This window comes from Humulus lupulus, chromosome 3 (assembly GCF_963169125.1).
Source record: "Humulus lupulus chromosome 3, drHumLupu1.1, whole genome shotgun sequence".
In the NCBI taxonomy this organism is placed as follows: Eukaryota; Viridiplantae; Streptophyta; class Magnoliopsida; order Rosales; family Cannabaceae; genus Humulus; species Humulus lupulus.
The window spans coordinates 266,269,431-266,291,698 of NC_084795.1; the positions used below are offsets into that span (position 1 = coordinate 266,269,431).

The following is a 22,268-nucleotide window of genomic DNA, read 5'->3' on the forward strand; positions in this document are numbered from 1 at the left end:
ACTGTGGTTGGTCGAGCTTCCCCAATGCCTAGCTTTTTGAAAATTGACATAGGCATTAGAATAATACTAGCACCTAAGTCACATAGAGCTCTTCCCACATCTCTTCCACCAATTGAACATGGAATTGTAAAGCTGCCCGGATCTTTCAATTTAGGAGGAATCTTGCTTTTTAACATTGCACTACAACCCTCCGTCAAAGCAACTGTTTCAAACTCACCAAGCCTCCTCTTTCTTGTCAAAATGTCTTTCAAAAACTTTACATAATTGGGCATTTGCTCCAAAGCTTCCACCAAGGGAATGTTGATATGGAGCTGCTTCAAAACATCCAAAAACTTCCTGAATTGGCCATCTTGCTGCTGTTTTTTTGAATCGTTGAGGAAATGGCGGAGGTGGCTTGTGTAAAGTCTTTTCTATAGTAGAATGCTGACCCGATGCTGTTTCAATTGGGGAGAATTCAACAGCTGCACTTGCTGGTTTTTTACTCGTTTCCCCTTCGGTTTGGATTGAAGTAGGCTCCTTGCTGCCCTTTGTTTTCTCCTCATTCACTTCCATATTTTTCCCACTTCGTAGATTGATTGCCTTGCATTGTTCTTTGCCATCCCTCCTTGGATTCTCGGTGTCACTTGGCAAAGAACCTTGGGGTCGATTTTTCAAGTCATTAGCTAAATGCCCCAATTGAATTTCCAAATTCCGAAGAGAAGCTGCCTGGCTTTGAATTACTACGTCATTCTTGGCCATATAATCTCTCATTAAATTCTCCAAAGAACTTGTTTGAGAGCCTTGAGGTGAGTGTGGTTGTTGAGGTCTTGGTTGTTGAGAAAATCCCGGTGGATATGACTGTTTTCCTTGTGTTGGTGCTCCACTTGAACTTGCTCCTTGACCCCCCCATGACAGATTTGGATGATGCCTCCATGATGGATTGTAAGTGTTCGAATATGGGTTGTTGTTGCGATTGGAGTTTTGATTACCCACATAGAAGACCGAAGCTAGATTTGAAGGGCAATTCTCAAAAGTATGCCCGTCCCCACAATACACACATGATACTTCTGCACTTTGAATGGCAGCAGCTGGCTGTACATTTCCTCCCATACTCATGTTCTTTAAAATGTTGGTCATTGAGGCCATTTGAGCGATTAGAGCGGTTAGAGCATCTACTTCAAGAACACCCGCTACTTTTCGGCATGTAGGAGCTCTAGTATTTGACCATTGGTAGTTGTTGCTTGCTATTCTTTCCAAAATCTCAAATGCTTCGTTATAAGTCTTGGAAAGAATGGCTCCATTGGCTGAAGCATCCAATACCATTCGAGAGGCTGCATTGAGACCATTGTAAAATGTCTCCATTTGTATGCAATGTGGGATACCATGGTGAGGACACTTTCTCAATACCACTTGAATCTTTCCCAAGCATCACTAGTAGACTCATCTTCCATTTGTTGAAAAGACATAATCTCACTTCGAAACCTTGCATTTCTAGTGGGAGGGAAGTACTTTCTTAAGAATTTTTCAGCCAAGTCGTTCCAATTTGTCACCGAATCGGGAGGAAGGGTGTTGAGCCATGATCTAGCTCGGTTCCTTAAAGAGAACGGGAATAACTTCAGTCTTAGCGCCTCTTCACTTACTCCTTGTAACTTGAAAGAATCGCTCACCTCCAAAAATGAGCGAAGATGGAGATGAGGGTCTTCCGTGGGCATCCCACTAAACTGCCCAACTGTTTGGAGCATTTGAAACATGACGGGTTTGAGCTTAAACTGAGGTGCTTGAATTTCGGGCCTCACAATGCCCGGATTGAGCTCGTTGAACATAGGGGCAGCATATTCTCTTATTACTCTAGCTCTATCATCCGCCAAGACAATAGGATTAGTCATGTTTTGCGCACCCTCTTCTTCTTCTCCAACATTTTCAGCCATGTTGCAGCGGCTTTTAGCCTTTTGTGCCTTTCTCCTTTTTCTGAAAGTACGTTCAATTTCGGGGTCAATAGGAGCAAGTTCAGATTTGTCTTGTTCGTTCATGCACTAGATTAAACCTAAGAAACGCACAACCCAAACAAGCAGAATTAGAAACAAACAGAAATAAATTGCAAAATAGTTGATAATACATAATTTTAATTTTCAATCCCCGGCAACGGCGCCAAAATCTTAGTGTGAAAATTAATATACGCAGTCACACAAGTAATACAATGATAAGTAAGATCGTCTCCACAGGGATTGCAAACAAAATACAATGTAAAATCAACTAATTACAACTTAAAATAAATGGAAAATATGAGAATGATTGAGTAATGAAGCTAAATTTAAATGACTGTAAATAAACTTGCTTAAAATGTAGCTACTATTGCTGGAAAAATAATTGCTAGAGAAGTTGTATATGTGAAAATGGACTTGAATAATTAATCCCCCCTATGCTGAATCTGCCCAGTTGATACAGCATTTCGCTCAGCAAAATTACACAGTGTTAACAGAATTCATAATATGCTCGTGAGGTTTTTCCAAAACTCACCAATTCAGTTCTACCACTTAATTCAATACATTCCTATATTAAATCAGGTTGTAAAACATCAGTTAAACACCAATTCTCAAGTTATGCAAGGTATTAAAATATTCCTATCTTGCTTACTAAGAACAACCTACACATGGTAATTCACTTGCATCATCCAAGTTAATTCCATTAGATTTAACCTTTCCAGAATCAGATCTAGCTTAGTAAAATTGTTATTCATGGCCGGTTCATAACAATTAACAACAGTGAGCTCACTTGAATGAACAAAGGTAAAATTGCTAAAATCATGCATTCAATTTAATTAATCAAAGTCATAGGGGTTCATAGCTATCCAAGCCTCAAAGAAGCTTAGCTCATGTTCAAAACAGAAAATACAATGGAAAATAAAATCTGTCTTGCCATGGAAGTTGTTTGTCTTTTACAAAATATTGAAATCCAAGTTAAAAAGAAGACAAAAGAATAGAAGAAGAATAGAAATAACAAAATTCGAGCTAGGCAGCTCGTGTTCTTCTTCTTCTCGGAATTCCACTCCTTTTTGCTTGGTTTTTTGGTGTTCTTCACGTTCTGCAACTCTCCTTTCCTTTAATGGCAGCTCCTTTCTGTTGTAATCCAAAAAAATGATGGTGGCTGGTACTTGTTTTTTTTTTCCTTAGGGTACACTTCATTTACCCTGATTAGAAAGCCCAACAACATTCTCCTTTGGCCCACGGGTTGGTCTCCTTTCTTCACAACAGCCAGCTGGCATGTTTTTAAGTGATTGCCACCTGTGCGCTGACTTGGATGAAGAAAAGCCTGCTGGTATTTTGTCCACGTCATTTCCCAGTACCCAAAAATGCTATAGCATTTTGTTCTCCAGCAATTCAGCAGCATTTCCAGCTTAGTGTTCACTTCGGCCTCGGATTCCTTTCTTTCCCTTAGCGATTCAAAAATTCCTTTCGTAAACAACAAAACAAACAGAATTAATTAATTAATTACATTTAATACTAACAACTTAAAAGACTCCTAAATTAGTACACTAACTAGAAAAGAAAGATAAAACTAATCAAACTTACAAACAACATCACATTCATTACTCTTTTCACTAAAAATCATGTTCAAAGTTAATAAAAATAACTCTATACCATAGAGTTATCACACCCCAAACTTAGTGTATTGCTCGTCCTTGAGTAATGAAAAACAAAACTAACAAGACAGTAAAAACAAACAAGACAGCAACAACACAACACTTGCAACAGAGAGGATACTACTCATTCAGACTTAGTTTAGCGAAGAAAATTCTCTCGGAATTATATGGAATGGAAATTGCACTGATGGTAGTGAATATGCCTTGAACCTATGTGTTTCAATCAAGTTTTGCATGCTATTTTTGTCCTTAATGCTTACCAAGAGTAACTCAATCACTAGAGTGTGCAAATGCTTCCCACCAACACCTTGAATTCCTATAATAACTACCCTCGATCCTCGAGTTTAAAAAGTTTGCTTCCATAAGTTGAATTAGTGCAACCCTCTCCACTAATGCAGTCTAGCTTTACACCCTAGATCAAAAGGACTTTAATAAGCTTGTAATGTGAGGCTTCGGCTAGGGTAGGATGAAAAGTAATATCTCTAAGGCTTACATCCTAACCACCTCAATTTATCAAGGACTTTTCTTTCTCTCTCAAGCTCTCACCCAAGATTTCACTCTTAACCCACAATAATGAAGTTGATACAGCTCAATTCTCTTGCTATTTTCATTTCCAAAACTGACTAGATAATGAGAAAGAAGGCCAATCTATTTTCTTGTATAGGGGGTGGTACACCCCAAACTTAGGTTCAAAACCGCCTCTTTCTCTCCTTTTTTTGTTTTTTTTTTGTTTTTTTTTTTTTTTTTTTGAACAAAATATTGTAACAGTAAAGAGATATATATATATAGCAAGAGAAATATGAATGTTTTTATGTGAGCTCATTCCCACACACCCCAAACTTAAATCCCATCATTGTCCCCAATGTGGCTAAACAAATAAAACTAGGAATAGCTCACCACATTGTTGCTAATTATACCCTCACTTTCCTAACCAATAAATTGATTTGTCCTTGATAAATTTCAGCAATTAAGTTCGGGTAATGAAGAATGAAAATTATGGGTATGGGGGTATATTAAACATTAATGGGTGTTAAGAAAAATTAGACAAATCGGCTCAAATAGGGGTGACTAAAGACAATTAATATTTATCAGGTTAGCTTGAAAGGCTCAATCGTCCAAGGATGGCCTAGATCATTTCTAAGTTGTAAAGCTAGCTAGGATTTCGCCTCAAGGGTTACACTAACCAATTCTAGAAGCTTAAACTCTCTCAAGGTGTTAGTCATTCTAAAAATTCAAAATACTGTGGGATAGCAAAAGCACACTTCTAGTGAAAGAATTACTCCTAGACTAGCATTTGGACAATAATAGCACTTAGACTCGCAATTTTAACACACAAATTCAGGGCATATCACATATGGATGAGAATGGATGCTTTCATCATTGAGCACTATGCTAAACTAGCCTAAACAAAATAATACCTCTCAGTTACAAAACAAACACAAACTTAGGTCACACAACTACAAGTAACATGTCCTAAACACACAACTAACAACACAGAATTAAACAAACACAAACAGCCACAAACAAAATTAAAATAAAATAAAACAAAACTAAGGAAAGAAAACCCCCTCTTTACTCAGACTCCTCGCCATGGGAATCCTCTGCTTCTACAATAACGTCATTCCAAGGCTCCAAAATGTGCTCCGGGAAAGTTGGGAATTGAGGACTAGATTTGGGCAGCGCCTTTTGCAGAACATTCTTCATTGCAGCATCCCGCTGTTGCTCATAACTCCAATGAGCCTGCAGTCGCTCACACATCTGTGACTGCCGCTGAAACATTTTATGTTGCATAGCTTCTTGCTTGGCCAGCCTCTCCATAAATGGGTCACTCGAAGTGGAAGCGGCTGCGGTGGTGCTTTTCGGGGCGCGAGCAGGCCCGAAGCTAATGAGGCCTTTTAATGGGACCATGCCCTCTTCTGGCCAAATGGGTACACCGGCACCTCAACACAGAGATGTGATTAAAGAAGGGAAGAAGAATTTCCCTTTTTCTCGGTGTGCACAGTCACAAATTTCTTGGGCTATTACTCTTCCAACGTCTATCTTCATTCCCTTCATGATGCAATAAAGCATCCACATTCTTTCTCTGCTCACCGTTGAGTCATGAGACGTTGGCAACAGACTGGTTTGGACGAAGCTGTAGAGACATTTAATGTCGTGTTGCAGTTTGGTCCTTTTGAAATGAAAAGCTCCATTTTCCTCTATACTCCATTCAGCCTCTGGTTTTGCAAGCTCGGGTATGATATCCATCATTAGCTCATCACTCAGATTTTCGCGAACCTTCGAAAACTCGCAGGGCACTTCTTCCAGCAAAAAGATGTCGTTTATTTCCTCGGCAGAGAATGGAACTTCCACTTCACGCACTATGAGTTCAGTTGAATATTCTTTGTCTAAGAAATTGGAATAGAATTCTTTTACCAGTTCAGGGACTGGCGGTTCAGGTGGTAAGCACAGATATTTCCACTTCCTCTTGTTGATGGTGTCGATCAGCCATTGTGGCATATCTCCAAACTCAGTTTCTTTTGCCATCATACACCTTTGGAAGGTGGCGGGAGCATTGCATAAGCCAAATGGCATCCTTCTAAAGGCAAAGTTGCCGTAGGGACAAGTGAATGTTGTCTTTTCTTGGTCTTCCGGCGCAATAGAGATTTGATTATAACCTGAATATCCGTCAAGAAAACAGTAAAATTCTTTTCCCGCCAACCGATCCAACATTTGGTCAATAAATGGCAGCGGAAAATGGTCCTTCCAAGTGGCATTATTCAACTTCCTATAGTCCATGCAAACTCGCCAACCAGTCACCGTTCGTGTGGGAATCAATTCATTATTGTCATTAGTCACCACTGTAACTCCTCCCTTTTTAGGGACACATTGAACCGGGCTGACCCATGAGCTGTCTGAAATCGGGTACACAATGCCATAATCCAACCACTTAATCACTTCTTTCCGAACTACTTCCTTCATGATGGGATTCAACCGTCGCTGCTGCTCAATAGAGTTATTACAGCCAGCTTCCATCAGTATTTTGTGCATACAAAATGTTGGGCTAATGCCTTTTATGTCAGCCATAGTCCAACCAATTGCTTTCTTATGCTCTTTCAACACCTCTAGCAACAAACTTTCAGCTTCAGCTCCCAACAATGCTGAAATAATGACTGGCAGCGTCTCATTGTCCCCCAAGTAAGCATATTTTAAGTGGCTCGGCAAAGGTTTCAACTCTAGCTTTGGTGGTTCTTGAATGGAAGGCTTTGGAGGCTTGAAATTCCCTTCCGATAGGTTTAGAGACTCATAAGGTTTGCTGAATTTCATGGCTGGTTTGCTAGACTCTACCCATGTGACTTGGGACTCCTCCTCTTTGCTAAATTCTTCATCATCTTCAAAGATATTCACCTCCAAATCAGCCTTGCGAATTTCCGTATGAAAAGTTTCAGCCACAAGTGTCTCAATTACACTCAATCTAGAGCATTCTTCGATGTCATCCGGAAACTTCATGGCTTTGAAAACACTAAAGGTCACTTGTTGATCATTCACCCTCATGGTAAGTTCTCCATTTTGCACATCAATCAAAGTCCTCCGGGTAGCAAGAAACGGCCTCCCCAAAATGATTGGTACATCTCTATCCGCTTCATAATCAAGAATAATGAAGTCGGCCAGAAAGATGAACTTGTCAACTTGCACTAGAACATCTTCAATTTTTCCTTCCGGATGAGCCATAGAACGGTCCGCCAATTGCAAAGTAACTGTGGTTGGTCGAGCTTCCCCAATGCCTAGCTTTTTGAAAATTGACATAGGCATTAGAATAATACTAGCACCTAAGTCACATAGAGCTCTTCCCACATCTCTTCCACCAATTGAACATGGAATTGTAAAGCTGCCCGGATCTTTCAATTTAGGAGGAATCTTGCTTTTTAACATTGCACTACAACCCTCCGTCAAAGCAACTGTTTCAAACTCACCAAGCCTCCTCTTTCTTGTCAAAATGTCTTTCAAAAACTTTACATAATTGGGCATTTGCTCCAAAGCTTCCACCAAGGGAATGTTGATATGGAGCTGCTTCAAAACATCCAAAAACTTCCTGAATTGGCCATCTTGCTGCTGTTTTTTTGAATCGTTGAGGAAATGGCGGAGGTGGCTTGTGTAAAGTCTTTTCTATAGTAGAATGCTGACCCGATGCTGTTTCAATTGGGGAGAATTCAACAGCTGCACTTGCTGGTTTTTTACTCGTTTCCCCTTCGGTTTGGATTGAAGTAGGCTCCTTGCTGCCCTTTGTTTTCTCCTCATTCACTTCCATATTTTTCCCACTTCGTAGATTGATTGCCTTGCATTGTTCTTTGCCATCCCTCCTTGGATTCTCGGTGTCACTTGGCAAAGAACCTTGGGGTCGATTTTTCAAGTCATTAGCTAAATGCCCCAATTGAATTTCCAAATTCCGAAGAGAAGCTGCCTGGCTTTGAATTACTACGTCATTCTTGGCCATATAATCTCTCATTAAATTCTCCAAAGAACTTGTTTGAGAGCCTTGAGGTGAGTGTGGTTGTTGAGGTCTTGGTTGTTGAGAAAATCCCGGTGGATATGACTGTTTTCCTTGTGTTGGTGCTCCACTTGAACTTGCTCCTTGACCCCCCCATGACAGATTTGGATGATGCCTCCATGATGGATTGTAAGTGTTCGAATATGGGTTGTTGTTGCGATTGGAGTTTTGATTACCCACATAGAAGACCGAAGCTAGATTTGAAGGGCAATTCTCAAAAGTATGCCCGTCCCCACAATACACACATGATACTTCTGCACTTTGAATGGCAGCAGCTGGCTGTACATTTCCTCCCATACTCATGTTCTTTAAAATGTTGGTCATTGAGGCCATTTGAGCGATTAGAGCGGTTAGAGCATCTACTTCAAGAACACCCGCTACTTTTCGGCATGTAGGAGCTCTAGTATTTGACCATTGGTAGTTGTTGCTTGCTATTCTTTCCAAAATCTCAAATGCTTCGTTATAAGTCTTGGAAAGAATGGCTCCATTGGCTGAAGCATCCAATACCATTCGAGAGGCTGCATTGAGACCATTGTAAAATGTCTCCATTTGTATGCAATGTGGGATACCATGGTGAGGACACTTTCTCAATACCACTTGAATCTTTCCCAAGCATCACTAGTAGACTCATCTTCCATTTGTTGAAAAGACATAATCTCACTTCGAAACCTTGCATTTCTAGTGGGAGGGAAGTACTTTCTTAAGAATTTTTCAGCCAAGTCGTTCCAATTTGTCACCGAATCGGGAGGAAGGGTGTTGAGCCATGATCTAGCTCGGTTCCTTAAAGAGAACGGGAATAACTTCAGTCTTAGCGCCTCTTCACTTACTCCTTGTAACTTGAAAGAATCGCTCACCTCCAAAAATGAGCGAAGATGGAGATGAGGGTCTTCCGTGGGCATCCCACTAAACTGCCCAACTGTTTGGAGCATTTGAAACATGACGGGTTTGAGCTTAAACTGAGGTGCTTGAATTTCGGGCCTCACAATGCCCGGATTGAGCTCGTTGAACATAGGGGCAGCATATTCTCTTATTACTCTAGCTCTATCATCCGCCAAGACAATAGGATTAGTCATGTTTTGCGCACCCTCTTCTTCTTCTCCAACATTTTCAGCCATGTTGCAGCGGCTTTTAGCCTTTTGTGCCTTTCTCCTTTTTCTGAAAGTACGTTCAATTTCGGGGTCAATAGGAGCAAGTTCAGATTTGTCTTGTTCGTTCATGCACTAGATTAAACCTAAGAAACGCACAACCCAAACAAGCAGAATTAGAAACAAACAGAAATAAATTGCAAAATAGTTGATAATACAGAATTTTAATTTTCAATCCCCGGCAACGGCGCCAAAATCTTAGTGTGAAAATTAATATACGCAGTCACACAAGTAATACAATGATAAGTAAGATCGTCTCCACAGGGATTGCAAACAAAATACAATGTAAAATCAACTAATTACAACTTAAAATAAATGGAAAATATGAGAATGATTGAGTAATGAAGCTAAATTTAAATGACTGTAAATAAACTTGCTTAAAATGTAGCTACTATTGCTGGAAAAATAATTGCTAGAGAAGTTGTATATGTGAAAATGGACTTGAATAATTAATCCCCCCTATGCTGAATCTGCCCAGTTGATACAGCATTTCGCTCAGCAAAATTACACAGTGTTAACAGAATTCATAATATGCTCGTGAGGTTTTTCCAAAACTCACCAATTCAGTTCTACCACTTAATTCAATACATTCCTATATTAAATCAGGTTGTAAAACATCAGTTAAACACCAATTCTCAAGTTATGCAAGGTATTAAAATATTCCTATCTTGCTTACTAAGAACAACCTACACATGGTAATTCACTTGCATCATCCAAGTTAATTCCATTAGATTTAACCTTTCCAGAATCAGATCTAGCTTAGTAAAATTGTTATTCATGGCCGGTTCATAACAATTAACAACAGTGAGCTCACTTGAATGAACAAAGGTAAAATTGCTAAAATCATGCATTCAATTTAATTAATCAAAGTCATAGGGGTTCATAGCTATCCAAGCCTCAAAGAAGCTTAGCTCATGTTCAAAACAGAAAATACAATGGAAAATAAAATCTGTCTTGCCATGGAAGTTGTTTGTCTTTTACAAAATATTGAAATCCAAGTTAAAAAGAAGACAAAAGAATAGAAGAAGAATAGAAATAACAAAATTCGAGCTAGGCAGCTCGTGTTCTTCTTCTTCTCGGAATTCCACTCCTTTTTGCTTGGTTTTTTGGTGTTCTTCACGTTCTGCAACTCTCCTTTCCTTTAATGGCAGCTCCTTTCTGTTGTAATCCAAAAAAATGATGGTGGCTGGTACTTGTTTTTTTTTTCCTTAGGGTACACTTCATTTACCCTGATTAGAAAGCCCAACAACATTCTCCTTTGGCCCACGGGTTGGTCTCCTTTCTTCACAACAGCCAGCTGGCATGTTTTTAAGTGATTGCCACCTGTGCGCTGACTTGGATGAAGAAAAGCCTGCTGGTATTTTGTCCACGTCATTTCCCAGTACCCAAAAATGCTATAGCATTTTGTTCTCCAGCAATTCAGCAGCATTTCCAGCTTAGTGTTCACTTCGGCCTCGGATTCCTTTCTTTCCCTTAGCGATTCAAAAATTCCTTTCGTAAACAACAAAACAAACAGAATTAATTAATTAATTACATTTAATACTAACAACTTAAAAGACTCCTAAATTAGTACACTAACTAGAAAAGAAAGATAAAACTAATCAAACTTACAAACAACATCACATTCATTACTCTTTTCACTAAAAATCATGTTCAAAGTTAATAAAAATAACTCTATACCATAGAGTTATCACACCCCAAACTTAGTGTATTGCTCGTCCTTGAGTAATGAAAAACAAAACTAACAAGACAGTAAAAACAAACAAGACAGCAACAACACAACACTTGCAACAGAGAGGATACTACTCATTCAGACTTAGTTTAGCGAAGAAAATTCTCTCGGAATTATATGGAATGGAAATTGCACTGATGGTAGTGAATATGCCTTGAACCTATGTGTTTCAATCAAGTTTTGCATGCTATTTTTGTCCTTAATGCTTACCAAGAGTAACTCAATCACTAGAGTGTGCAAATGCTTCCCACCAACACCTTGAAATTCCTATAATAACTACCCTCGATCCTCGAGTTTAAAAAGTTTGCTTCCATAAGTTGAATTAGTGCAACCCTCTCCACTAATGCAGTCTAGCTTTACACCCTAGATCAAAAGGACTTTAATAAGCTTGTAATGTGAGGCTTCGGCTAGGGTAGGATGAAAAGTAATATCTCTAAGGCTTACATCCTAACCACCTCAATTTATCAAGGACTTTTCTTTCTCTCTCAAGCTCTCACCCAAGATTTCACTCTTAACCCACAATAATGAAGTTGATACAGCTCAATTCTCTTGCTATTTTCATTTCCAAAACTGACTAGATAATGAGAAAGAAGGCCAATCTATTTTCTTGTATAGGGGGTGGTACACCCCAAACTTAGGTTCAAAACCGCCTCTTTCTCTCCTTTTTTTGTTTTTTTTTTGTTTTTTTTTTTTTTTTTTGAACAAAATATTGTAACAGTAAAGAGATATATATATATAGCAAGAGAAATATGAATGTTTTTATGTGAGCTCATTCCCACACACCCCAAACTTAAATCCCATCATTGTCCCCAATGTGGCTAAACAAATAAAACTAGGAATAGCTCACCACATTGTTGCTAATTATACCCTCACTTTCCTAACCAATAAATTGATTTGTCCTTGATAAATTTCAGCAATTAAGTTCGGGTAATGAAGAATGAAAATTATGGGTATGGGGGTATATTAAACATTAATGGGTGTTAAGAAAAATTAGACAAATCGGCTCAAATAGGGGTGACTAAAGACAATTAATATTTATCAGGTTAGCTTGAAAGGCTCAATCGTCCAAGGATGGCCTAGATCATTTCTAAGTTGTAAAGCTAGCTAGGATTTCGCCTCAAGGGTTACACTAACCAATTCTAGAAGCTTAAACTCTCTCAAGGTGTTAGTCATTCTAAAAATTCAAAATACTGTGGGATAGCAAAAGCACACTTCTAGTGAAAGAATTACTCCTAGACTAGCATTTGGACAATAATAGCACTTAGACTCGCAATTTTAACACACAAATTCAGGGCATATCACATATGGATGAGAATGGATGCTTTCATCATTGAGCACTATGCTAAACTAGCCTAAACAAAATAATACCTCTCAGTTACAAAACAAACACAAACTTAGGTCACACAACTACAAGTAACATGTCCTAAACACACAACTAACAACACAGAATTAAACAAACACAAACAGCCACAAACAAAATTAAAATAAAATAAAACAAAACTAAGGAAAGAAAACCCCCTCTTTACTCAGACTCCTCGCCATGGGAATCCTCTGCTTCTACAATAACGTCATTCCAAGGCTCCAAAATGTGCTCCGGGAAAGTTGGGAATTGAGGACTAGATTTGGGCAGCGCCTTTTGCAGAACATTCTTCATTGCAGCATCCCGCTGTTGCTCATAACTCCAATGAGCCTGCAGTCGCTCACACATCTGTGACTGCCGCTGAAACATTTTATGTTGCATAGCTTCTTGCTTGGCCAGCCTCTCCATAAATGGGTCACTCGAAGTGGAAGCGGCTGCGGTGGTGCTTTTCGGGGCGCGAGCAGGCCCGAAGCTAATGAGGCCTTTTAATGGGACCATGCCCTCTTCTGGCCAAATGGGTACACCGGCACCTCAACACAGAGATGTGATTAAAGAAGGGAAGAAGAATTTCCCTTTTTCTCGGTGTGCACAGTCACAAATTTCTTGGGCTATTACTCTTCCAACGTCTATCTTCATTCCCTTCATGATGCAATAAAGCATCCACATTCTTTCTCTGCTCACCGTTGAGTCATGAGACGTTGGCAACAGACTGGTTTGGACGAAGCTGTAGAGACATTTAATGTCGTGTTGCAGTTTGGTCCTTTTGAAATGAAAAGCTCCATTTTCCTCTATACTCCATTCAGCCTCTGGTTTTGCAAGCTCGGGTATGATATCCATCATTAGCTCATCACTCAGATTTTCGCGAACCTTCGAAAACTCGCAGGGCACTTCTTCCAGCAAAAAGATGTCGTTTATTTCCTCGGCAGAGAATGGAACTTCCACTTCACGCACTATGAGTTCAGTTGAATATTCTTTGTCTAAGAAATTGGAATAGAATTCTTTTACCAGTTCAGGGACTGGCGGTTCAGGTGGTAAGCACAGATATTTCCACTTCCTCTTGTTGATGGTGTCGATCAGCCATTGTGGCATATCTCCAAACTCAGTTTCTTTTGCCATCATACACCTTTGGAAGGTGGCGGGAGCATTGCATAAGCCAAATGGCATCCTTCTAAAGGCAAAGTTGCCGTAGGGACAAGTGAATGTTGTCTTTTCTTGGTCTTCCGGCGCAATAGAGATTTGATTATAACCTGAATATCCGTCAAGAAAACAGTAAAATTCTTTTCCCGCCAACCGATCCAACATTTGGTCAATAAATGGCAGCGGAAAATGGTCCTTCCAAGTGGCATTATTCAACTTCCTATAGTCCATGCAAACTCGCCAACCAGTCACCGTTCGTGTGGGAATCAATTCATTATTGTCATTAGTCACCACTGTAACTCCTCCCTTTTTAGGGACACATTGAACCGGGCTGACCCATGAGCTGTCTGAAATCGGGTACACAATGCCATAATCCAACCACTTAATCACTTCTTTCCGAACTACTTCCTTCATGATGGGATTCAACCGTCGCTGCTGCTCAATAGAGTTATTACAGCCAGCTTCCATCAGTATTTTGTGCATACAAAATGTTGGGCTAATGCCTTTTATGTCAGCCATAGTCCAACCAATTGCTTTCTTATGCTCTTTCAACACCTCTAGCAACAAACTTTCAGCTTCAGCTCCCAACAATGCTGAAATAATGACTGGCAGCGTCTCATTGTCCCCCAAGTAAGCATATTTTAAGTGGCTCGGCAAAGGTTTCAACTCTAGCTTTGGTGGTTCTTGAATGGAAGGCTTTGGAGGCTTGAAATTCCCTTCCGATAGGTTTAGAGACTCATAAGGTTTGCTGAATTTCATGGCTGGTTTGCTAGACTCTACCCATGTGACTTGGGACTCCTCCTCTTTGCTAAATTCTTCATCATCTTCAAAGATATTCACCTCCAAATCAGCCTTGCGAATTTCCGTATGAAAAGTTTCAGCCACAAGTGTCTCAATTACACTCAATCTAGAGCATTCTTCGATGTCATCCGGAAACTTCATGGCTTTGAAAACACTAAAGGTCACTTGTTGATCATTCACCCTCATGGTAAGTTCTCCATTTTGCACATCAATCAAAGTCCTCCGGGTAGCAAGAAACGGCCTCCCCAAAATGATTGGTACATCTCTATCCGCTTCATAATCAAGAATAATGAAGTCGGCCAGAAAGATGAACTTGTCAACTTGCACTAGAACATCTTCAATTTTTCCTTCCGGATGAGCCATAGAACGGTCCGCCAATTGCAAAGTAACTGTGGTTGGTCGAGCTTCCCCAATGCCTAGCTTTTTGAAAATTGACATAGGCATTAGAATAATACTAGCACCTAAGTCACATAGAGCTCTTCCCACATCTCTTCCACCAATTGAACATGGAATTGTAAAGCTGCCCGGATCTTTCAATTTAGGAGGAATCTTGCTTTTTAACATTGCACTACAACCCTCCGTCAAAGCAACTGTTTCAAACTCACCAAGCCTCCTCTTTCTTGTCAAAATGTCTTTCAAAAACTTTACATAATTGGGCATTTGCTCCAAAGCTTCCACCAAGGGAATGTTGATATGGAGCTGCTTCAAAACATCCAAAAACTTCCTGAATTGGCCATCTTGCTGCTGTTTTTTTGAATCGTTGAGGAAATGGCGGAGGTGGCTTGTGTAAAGTCTTTTCTATAGTAGAATGCTGACCCGATGCTGTTTCAATTGGGGAGAATTCAACAGCTGCACTTGCTGGTTTTTTACTCGTTTCCCCTTCGGTTTGGATTGAAGTAGGCTCCTTGCTGCCCTTTGTTTTCTCCTCATTCACTTCCATATTTTTCCCACTTCGTAGATTGATTGCCTTGCATTGTTCTTTGCCATCCCTCCTTGGATTCTCGGTGTCACTTGGCAAAGAACCTTGGGGTCGATTTTTCAAGTCATTAGCTAAATGCCCCAATTGAATTTCCAAATTCCGAAGAGAAGCTGCCTGGCTTTGAATTACTACGTCATTCTTGGCCATATAATCTCTCATTAAATTCTCCAAAGAACTTGTTTGAGAGCCTTGAGGTGAGTGTGGTTGTTGAGGTCTTGGTTGTTGAGAAAATCCCGGTGGATATGACTGTTTTCCTTGTGTTGGTGCTCCACTTGAACTTGCTCCTTGACCCCCCCATGACAGATTTGGATGATGCCTCCATGATGGATTGTAAGTGTTCGAATATGGGTTGTTGTTGCGATTGGAGTTTTGATTACCCACATAGAAGACCGAAGCTAGATTTGAAGGGCAATTCTCAAAAGTATGCCCGTCCCCACAATACACACATGATACTTCTGCACTTTGAATGGCAGCAGCTGGCTGTACATTTCCTCCCATACTCATGTTCTTTAAAATGTTGGTCATTGAGGCCATTTGAGCGATTAGAGCGGTTAGAGCATCTACTTCAAGAACACCCGCTACTTTTCGGCATGTAGGAGCTCTAGTATTTGACCATTGGTAGTTGTTGCTTGCTATTCTTTCCAAAATCTCAAATGCTTCGTTATAAGTCTTGGAAAGAATGGCTCCATTGGCTGAAGCATCCAATACCATTCGAGAGGCTGCATTGAGACCATTGTAAAATGTCTCCATTTGTATGCAATGTGGGATACCATGGTGAGGACACTTTCTCAATACCACTTGAATCTTTCCCAAGCATCACTAGTAGACTCATCTTCCATTTGTTGAAAAGACATAATCTCACTTCGAAACCTTGCATTTCTAGTGGGAGGGAAGTACTTTCTTAAGAATTTTTCAGCCAAGTCGTTCCAATTTGTCACCGAATCGGGAGGAAGGGTGTTGAGCCATGATCTAGCTCGGTTCCTTAAAGAGAACGGGAATAACTTCAGTCTTAGCGCCTCTTCACTTACTCCTTGTAACTTGAAAGAATCGCTCACCTCCAAAAATGAGCGAAGATGGAGATGAGGGTCTTCCGTGGGCATCCCACTAAACTGCCCAACTGTTTGGAGCATTTGAAACATGACGGGTTTGAGCTTAAACTGAGGTGCTTGAATTTCGGGCCTCACAATGCCCGGATTGAGCTCGTTGAACATAGGGGCAGCATATTCTCTTATTACTCTAGCTCTATCATCCGCCAAGACAATAGGATTAGTCATGTTTTGCGCACCCTCTTCTTCTTCTCCAACATTTTCAGCCATGTTGCAGCGGCTTTTAGCCTTTTGTGCCTTTCTCCTTTTTCTGAAAGTACGTTCAATTTCGGGGTCAATAGGAGCAAGTTCAGATTTGTCTTGTTCGTTCATGCACTAGATTAAACCTAAGAAACGCACAACCCAAACAAGCAGAATTAGAAACAAACAGAAATAAATTGCAAAATAGTTGATAATACATAATTTTAATTTTCAATCCCCGGCAACGGCGCCAAAATCTTAGTGTGAAAATTAATATACGCAGTCACACAAGTAATACAATGATAAGTAAGATCGTCTCCACAGGGATTGCAAACAAAATACAATGTAAAATCAACTAATTACAACTTAAAATAAATGGAAAATATGAGAATGATTGAGTAATGAAGCTAAATTTAAATGACTGTAAATAAACTTGCTTAAAATGTAGCTACTATTGCTGGAAAAATAATTGCTAGAGAAGTTGTATATGTGAAAATGGACTTGAATAATTAATCCCCCCTATGCTGAATCTGCCCAGTTGATACAGCATTTCGCTCAGCAAAATTACACAGTGTTAACAGAATTCATAATATGCTCGTGAGGTTTTTCCAAAACTCACCAATTCAGTTCTACCACTTAATTCAATACATTCCTATATTAAATCAGGTTGTAAAACATCAGTTAAACACCAATTCTCAAGTTATGCAAGGTATTAAAATATTCCTATCTTGCTTACTAAGAACAACCTACACATGGTAATTCACTTGCATCATCCAAGTTAATTCCATTAGATTTAACCTTTCCAGAATCAGATCTAGCTTAGTAAAATTGTTATTCATGGCCGGTTCATAACAATTAACAACAGTGAGCTCACTTGAATGAACAAAGGTAAAATTGCTAAAATCATGCATTCAATTTAATTAATCAAAGTCATAGGGGTTCATAGCTATCCAAGCCTCAAAGAAGCTTAGCTCATGTTCAAAACAGAAAATACAATGGAAAATAAAATCTGTCTTGCCATGGAAGTTGTTTGTCTTTTACAAAATATTGAAATCCAAGTTAAAAAGAAGACAAAAGAATAGAAGAAGAATAGAAATAACAAAATTCGAGCTAGGCAGCTCGTGTTCTTCTTCTTCTCGGAATTCCACTCCTTTTTGCTTGGTTTTTTGGTGTTCTTCACGTTCTGCAACTCTCCTTTCCTTTAATGGCAGCTCCTTTCTGTTGTAATCCAAAAAAATGATGGTGGCTGGTACTTGTTTTTTTTTTCCTTAGGGTACACTTCATTTACCCTGATTAGAAAGCCCAACAACATTCTCCTTTGGCCCACGGGTTGGTCTCCTTTCTTCACAACAGCCAGCTGGCATGTTTTTAAGTGATTGCCACCTGTGCGCTGACTTGGATGAAGAAAAGCCTGCTGGTATTTTGTCCACGTCATTTCCCAGTACCCAAAAATGCTATAGCATTTTGTTCTCCAGCAATTCAGCAGCATTTCCAGCTTAGTGTTCACTTCGGCCTCGGATTCCTTTCTTTCCCTTAGCGATTCAAAAATTCCTTTCGTAAACAACAAAACAAACAGAATTAATTAATTAATTACATTTAATACTAACAACTTAAAAGACTCCTAAATTAGTACACTAACTAGAAAAGAAAGATAAAACTAATCAAACTTACAAACAACATCACATTCATTACTCTTTTCACTAAAAATCATGTTCAAAGTTAATAAAAATAACTCTATACCATAGAGTTATCACACCCCAAACTTAGTGTATTGCTCGTCCTTGAGTAATGAAAAACAAAACTAACAAGACAGTAAAAACAAACAAGACAGCAACAACACAACACTTGCAACAGAGAGGATACTACTCATTCAGACTTAGTTTAGCGAAGAAAATTCTCTCGGAATTATATGGAATGGAAATTGCACTGATGGTAGTGAATATGCCTTGAACCTATGTGTTTCAATCAAGTTTTGCATGCTATTTTTGTCCTTAATGCTTACCAAGAGTAACTCAATCACTAGAGTGTGCAAATGCTTCCCACCAACACCTTGAATTCCTATAATAACTACCCTCGATCCTCGAGTTTAAAAAGTTTGCTTCCATAAGTTGAATTAGTGCAACCCTCTCCACTAATGCAGTCTAGCTTTACACCCTAGATCAAAAGGACTTTAATAAGCTTGTAATGTGAGGCTTCGGCTAGGGTAGGATGAAAAGTAATATCTCTAAGGCTTACATCCTAACCACCTCAATTTATCAAGGACTTTTCTTTCTCTCTCAAGCTCTCACCCAAGATTTCACTCTTAACCCACAATAATGAAGTTGATACAGCTCAATTCTCTTGCTATTTTCATTTCCAAAACTGACTAGATAATGAGAAAGAAGGCCAATCTATTTTCTTGTATAGGGGGTGGTACACCCCAAACTTAGGTTCAAAACCGCCTCTTTCTCTCCTTTTTTTGTTTTTTTTTTGTTTTTTTTTTTTTTTTTTTGAACAAAATATTGTAACAGTAAAGAGATATATATATATAGCAAGAGAAATATGAATGTTTTTATGTGAGCTCATTCCCACACACCCCAAACTTAAATCCCATCATTGTCCCCAATGTGGCTAAACAAATAAAACTAGGAATAGCTCACCACATTGTTGCTAATTATACCCTCACTTTCCTAACCAATAAATTGATTTGTCCTTGATAAATTTCAGCAATTAAGTTCGGGTAATGAAGAATGAAAATTATGGGTATGGGGGTATATTAAACATTAATGGGTGTTAAGAAAAATTAGACAAATCGGCTCAAATAGGGGTGACTAAAGACAATTAATATTTATCAGGTTAGCTTGAAAGGCTCAATCGTCCAAGGATGGCCTAGATCATTTCTAAGTTGTAAAGCTAGCTAGGATTTCGCCTCAAGGGTTACACTAACCAATTCTAGAAGCTTAAACTCTCTCAAGGTGTTAGTCATTCTAAAAATTCAAAATACTGTGGGATAGCAAAAGCACACTTCTAGTGAAAGAATTACTCCTAGACTAGCATTTGGACAATAATAGCACTTAGACTCGCAATTTTAACACACAAATTCAGGGCATATCACATATGGATGAGAATGGATGCTTTCATCATTGAGCACTATGCTAAACTAGCCTAAACAAAATAATACCTCTCAGTTACAAAACAAACACAAACTTAGGTCACACAACTACAAGTAACATGTCCTAAACACACAACTAACAACACAGAATTAAACAAACACAAACAGCCACAAACAAAATTAAAATAAAATAAAACAAAACTAAGGAAAGAAAACCCCCTCTTTACTCAGACTCCTCGCCATGGGAATCCTCTGCTTCTACAATAACGTCATTCCAAGGCTCCAAAATGTGCTCCGGGAAAGTTGGGAATTGAGGACTAGATTTGGGCAGCGCCTTTTGCAGAACATTCTTCATTGCAGCATCCCGCTGTTGCTCATAACTCCAATGAGCCTGCAGTCGCTCACACATCTGTGACTGCCGCTGAAACATTTTATGTTGCATAGCTTCTTGCTTGGCCAGCCTCTCCATAAATGGGTCACTCGAAGTGGAAGCGGCTGCGGTGGTGCTTTTCGGGGCGCGAGCAGGCCCGAAGCTAATGAGGCCTTTTAATGGGACCATGCCCTCTTCTGGCCAAATGGGTACACCGGCACCTCAACACAGAGATGTGATTAAAGAAGGGAAGAAGAATTTCCCTTTTTCTCGGTGTGCACAGTCACAAATTTCTTGGGCTATTACTCTTCCAACGTCTATCTTCATTCCCTTCATGATGCAATAAAGCATCCACATTCTTTCTCTGCTCACCGTTGAGTCATGAGACGTTGGCAACAGACTGGTTTGGACGAAGCTGTAGAGACATTTAATGTCGTGTTGCAGTTTGGTCCTTTTGAAATGAAAAGCTCCATTTTCCTCTATACTCCATTCAGCCTCTGGTTTTGCAAGCTCGGGTATGATATCCATCATTAGCTCATCACTCAGATTTTCGCGAACCTTCGAAAACTCGCAGGGCACTTCTTCCAGCAAAAAGATGTCGTTTATTTCCTCGGCAGAGAATGGAACTTCCACTTCACGCACTATGAGTTCAGTTGAATATTCTTTGTCTAAGAAATTGGAATAGAATTCTTTTACCAGTTCAGGGACTGGCGGTTCAGGTGGTAAGCACAGATATTTCCACTTCCTCTTGTTGATGGTGTCGATCAGCCATTGTGGCATATCTCCAAACTCAGTTTCTTTTGCCATCATACACCTTTGGAAGGTGGCGGGAGCATTGCATAAGCCAAATGGCATCCTTCTAAAGGCAAAGTTGCCGTAGGGACAAGTGAATGTTGTCTTTTCTTGGTCTTCCGGCGCAATAGAGATTTGATTATAACCTGAATATCCGTCAAGAAAACAGTAAAATTCTTTTCCCGCCAACCGATCCAACATTTGGTCAATAAATGGCAGCGGAAAATGGTCCTTCCAAGTGGCATTATTCAACTTCCTATAGTCCATGCAAACTCGCCAACCAGTCACCGTTCGTGTGGGAATCAATTCATTATTGTCATTAGTCACCACTGTAACTCCTCCCTTTTTAGGGACACATTGAACCGGGCTGACCCATGAGCTGTCTGAAATCGGGTACACAATGCCATAATCCAACCACTTAATCACTTCTTTCCGAACTACTTCCTTCATGATGGGATTCAACCGTCGCTGCTGCTCAATAGAGTTATTACAGCCAGCTTCCATCAGTATTTTGTGCATACAAAATGTTGGGCTAATGCCTTTTATGTCAGCCATAGTCCAACCAATTGCTTTCTTATGCTCTTTCAACACCTCTAGCAACAAACTTTCAGCTTCAGCTCCCAACAATGCTGAAATAATGACTGGCAGCGTCTCATTGTCCCCCAAGTAAGCATATTTTAAGTGGCTCGGCAAAGGTTTCAACTCTAGCTTTGGTGGTTCTTGAATGGAAGGCTTTGGAGGCTTGAAATTCCCTTCCGATAGGTTTAGAGACTCATAAGGTTTGCTGAATTTCATGGCTGGTTTGCTAGACTCTACCCATGTGACTTGGGACTCCTCCTCTTTGCTAAATTCTTCATCATCTTCAAAGATATTCACCTCCAAATCAGCCTTGCGAATTTCCGTATGAAAAGTTTCAGCCACAAGTGTCTCAATTACACTCAATCTAGAGCATTCTTCGATGTCATCCGGAAACTTCATGGCTTTGAAAACACTAAAGGTCACTTGTTGATCATTCACCCTCATGGTAAGTTCTCCATTTTGCACATCAATCAAAGTCCTCCGGGTAGCAAGAAACGGCCTCCCCAAAATGATTGGTACATCTCTATCCGCTTCATAATCAAGAATAATGAAGTCGGCCAGAAAGATGAACTTGTCAACTTGCACTAGAACATCTTCAATTTTTCCTTCCGGATGAGCCATAGAACGGTCCGCCAATTGCAAAGTAACTGTGGTTGGTCGAGCTTCCCCAATGCCTAGCTTTTTGAAAATTGACATAGGCATTAGAATAATACTAGCACCTAAGTCACATAGAGCTCTTCCCACATCTCTTCCACCAATTGAACATGGAATTGTAAAGCTGCCCGGATCTTTCAATTTAGGAGGAATCTTGCTTTTTAACATTGCACTACAACCCTCCGTCAAAGCAAC

General features: G+C 39.7%; 4 protein-coding genes and 3 non-coding genes across 7 annotated transcripts; 3 read left to right on the forward strand and 4 right to left on the reverse strand.

Moving 5' to 3' along the window:
- Nucleotides 1-213: 213 nt before the first annotated feature.
- Nucleotides 214-1,341, reverse strand: LOC133825651 (uncharacterized). Its single transcript, XM_062258566.1, has one exon. It carries the CDS (start codon nucleotides 1,339-1,341, stop codon nucleotides 214-216), a length of 1,128 nt encoding a protein of 375 aa, XP_062114550.1.
- Nucleotides 1,342-1,357: 16 nt separating this feature from the next.
- LOC133828195 (small nucleolar RNA R71) lies at nucleotides 1,358-1,463 on the forward strand. The gene has a single exon (XR_009890830.1). It is a non-coding gene; the product is annotated as a small nucleolar RNA R71 (small nucleolar RNA).
- Nucleotides 1,464-7,568: 6,105 nt separating this feature from the next.
- LOC133825652 (uncharacterized) lies at nucleotides 7,569-8,696 on the reverse strand. Its single transcript, XM_062258567.1, has one exon. It carries the CDS (start codon nucleotides 8,694-8,696, stop codon nucleotides 7,569-7,571), a length of 1,128 nt encoding a protein of 375 aa, XP_062114551.1.
- A 16-nt stretch (nucleotides 8,697-8,712) lies between these two features.
- Nucleotides 8,713-8,818, forward strand: LOC133828196 (small nucleolar RNA R71). The gene has a single exon (XR_009890831.1). It is a non-coding gene; the product is annotated as a small nucleolar RNA R71 (small nucleolar RNA).
- Nucleotides 8,819-14,923: 6,105 nt separating this feature from the next.
- On the reverse strand, nucleotides 14,924-16,051 carry LOC133825653 (uncharacterized). The gene has a single exon (XM_062258568.1). The coding sequence runs from the start codon at nucleotides 16,049-16,051 to the stop codon at nucleotides 14,924-14,926; it is 1,128 nt and encodes a 375-aa protein (XP_062114552.1).
- Nucleotides 16,052-16,067: 16 nt separating this feature from the next.
- On the forward strand, nucleotides 16,068-16,173 carry LOC133828198 (small nucleolar RNA R71). Its single transcript, XR_009890832.1, has one exon. It is a non-coding gene; the product is annotated as a small nucleolar RNA R71 (small nucleolar RNA).
- Nucleotides 16,174-21,652: 5,479 nt separating this feature from the next.
- Nucleotides 21,653-22,241, reverse strand: LOC133825654 (uncharacterized). Its single transcript, XM_062258569.1, has 2 exons — nucleotides 21,777-22,241; nucleotides 21,653-21,700 (listed from the first exon to the last, which is right to left on the reverse strand). Exons 1-2 carry the CDS (start codon nucleotides 22,239-22,241, stop codon nucleotides 21,653-21,655), a joined length of 513 nt encoding a protein of 170 aa, XP_062114553.1.
- Between the last annotated feature and the right edge of the window lie 27 nt (nucleotides 22,242-22,268).

Coding starts and splice junctions, on each gene's coding strand:
- LOC133825651 (XM_062258566.1), bottom strand. CDS start 1,341: ATGGAGACATTTTACAATGGTCTCAATGCAGCCTCTCGAATGGTATTG.
- LOC133825652 (XM_062258567.1), bottom strand. CDS start 8,696: ATGGAGACATTTTACAATGGTCTCAATGCAGCCTCTCGAATGGTATTG.
- LOC133825653 (XM_062258568.1), bottom strand. CDS start 16,051: ATGGAGACATTTTACAATGGTCTCAATGCAGCCTCTCGAATGGTATTG.
- LOC133825654 (XM_062258569.1), bottom strand. CDS start 22,241: ATGTTAAAAAGCAAGATTCCTCCTAAATTGAAAGATCCGGGCAGCTTT. Junction 21,701..21,776: donor AAGAATGCTCTAGATTGAGT/GTAATTGAGACA, acceptor ATATCTTTGAAG/ATGATGAAGAATTTAGCAAA.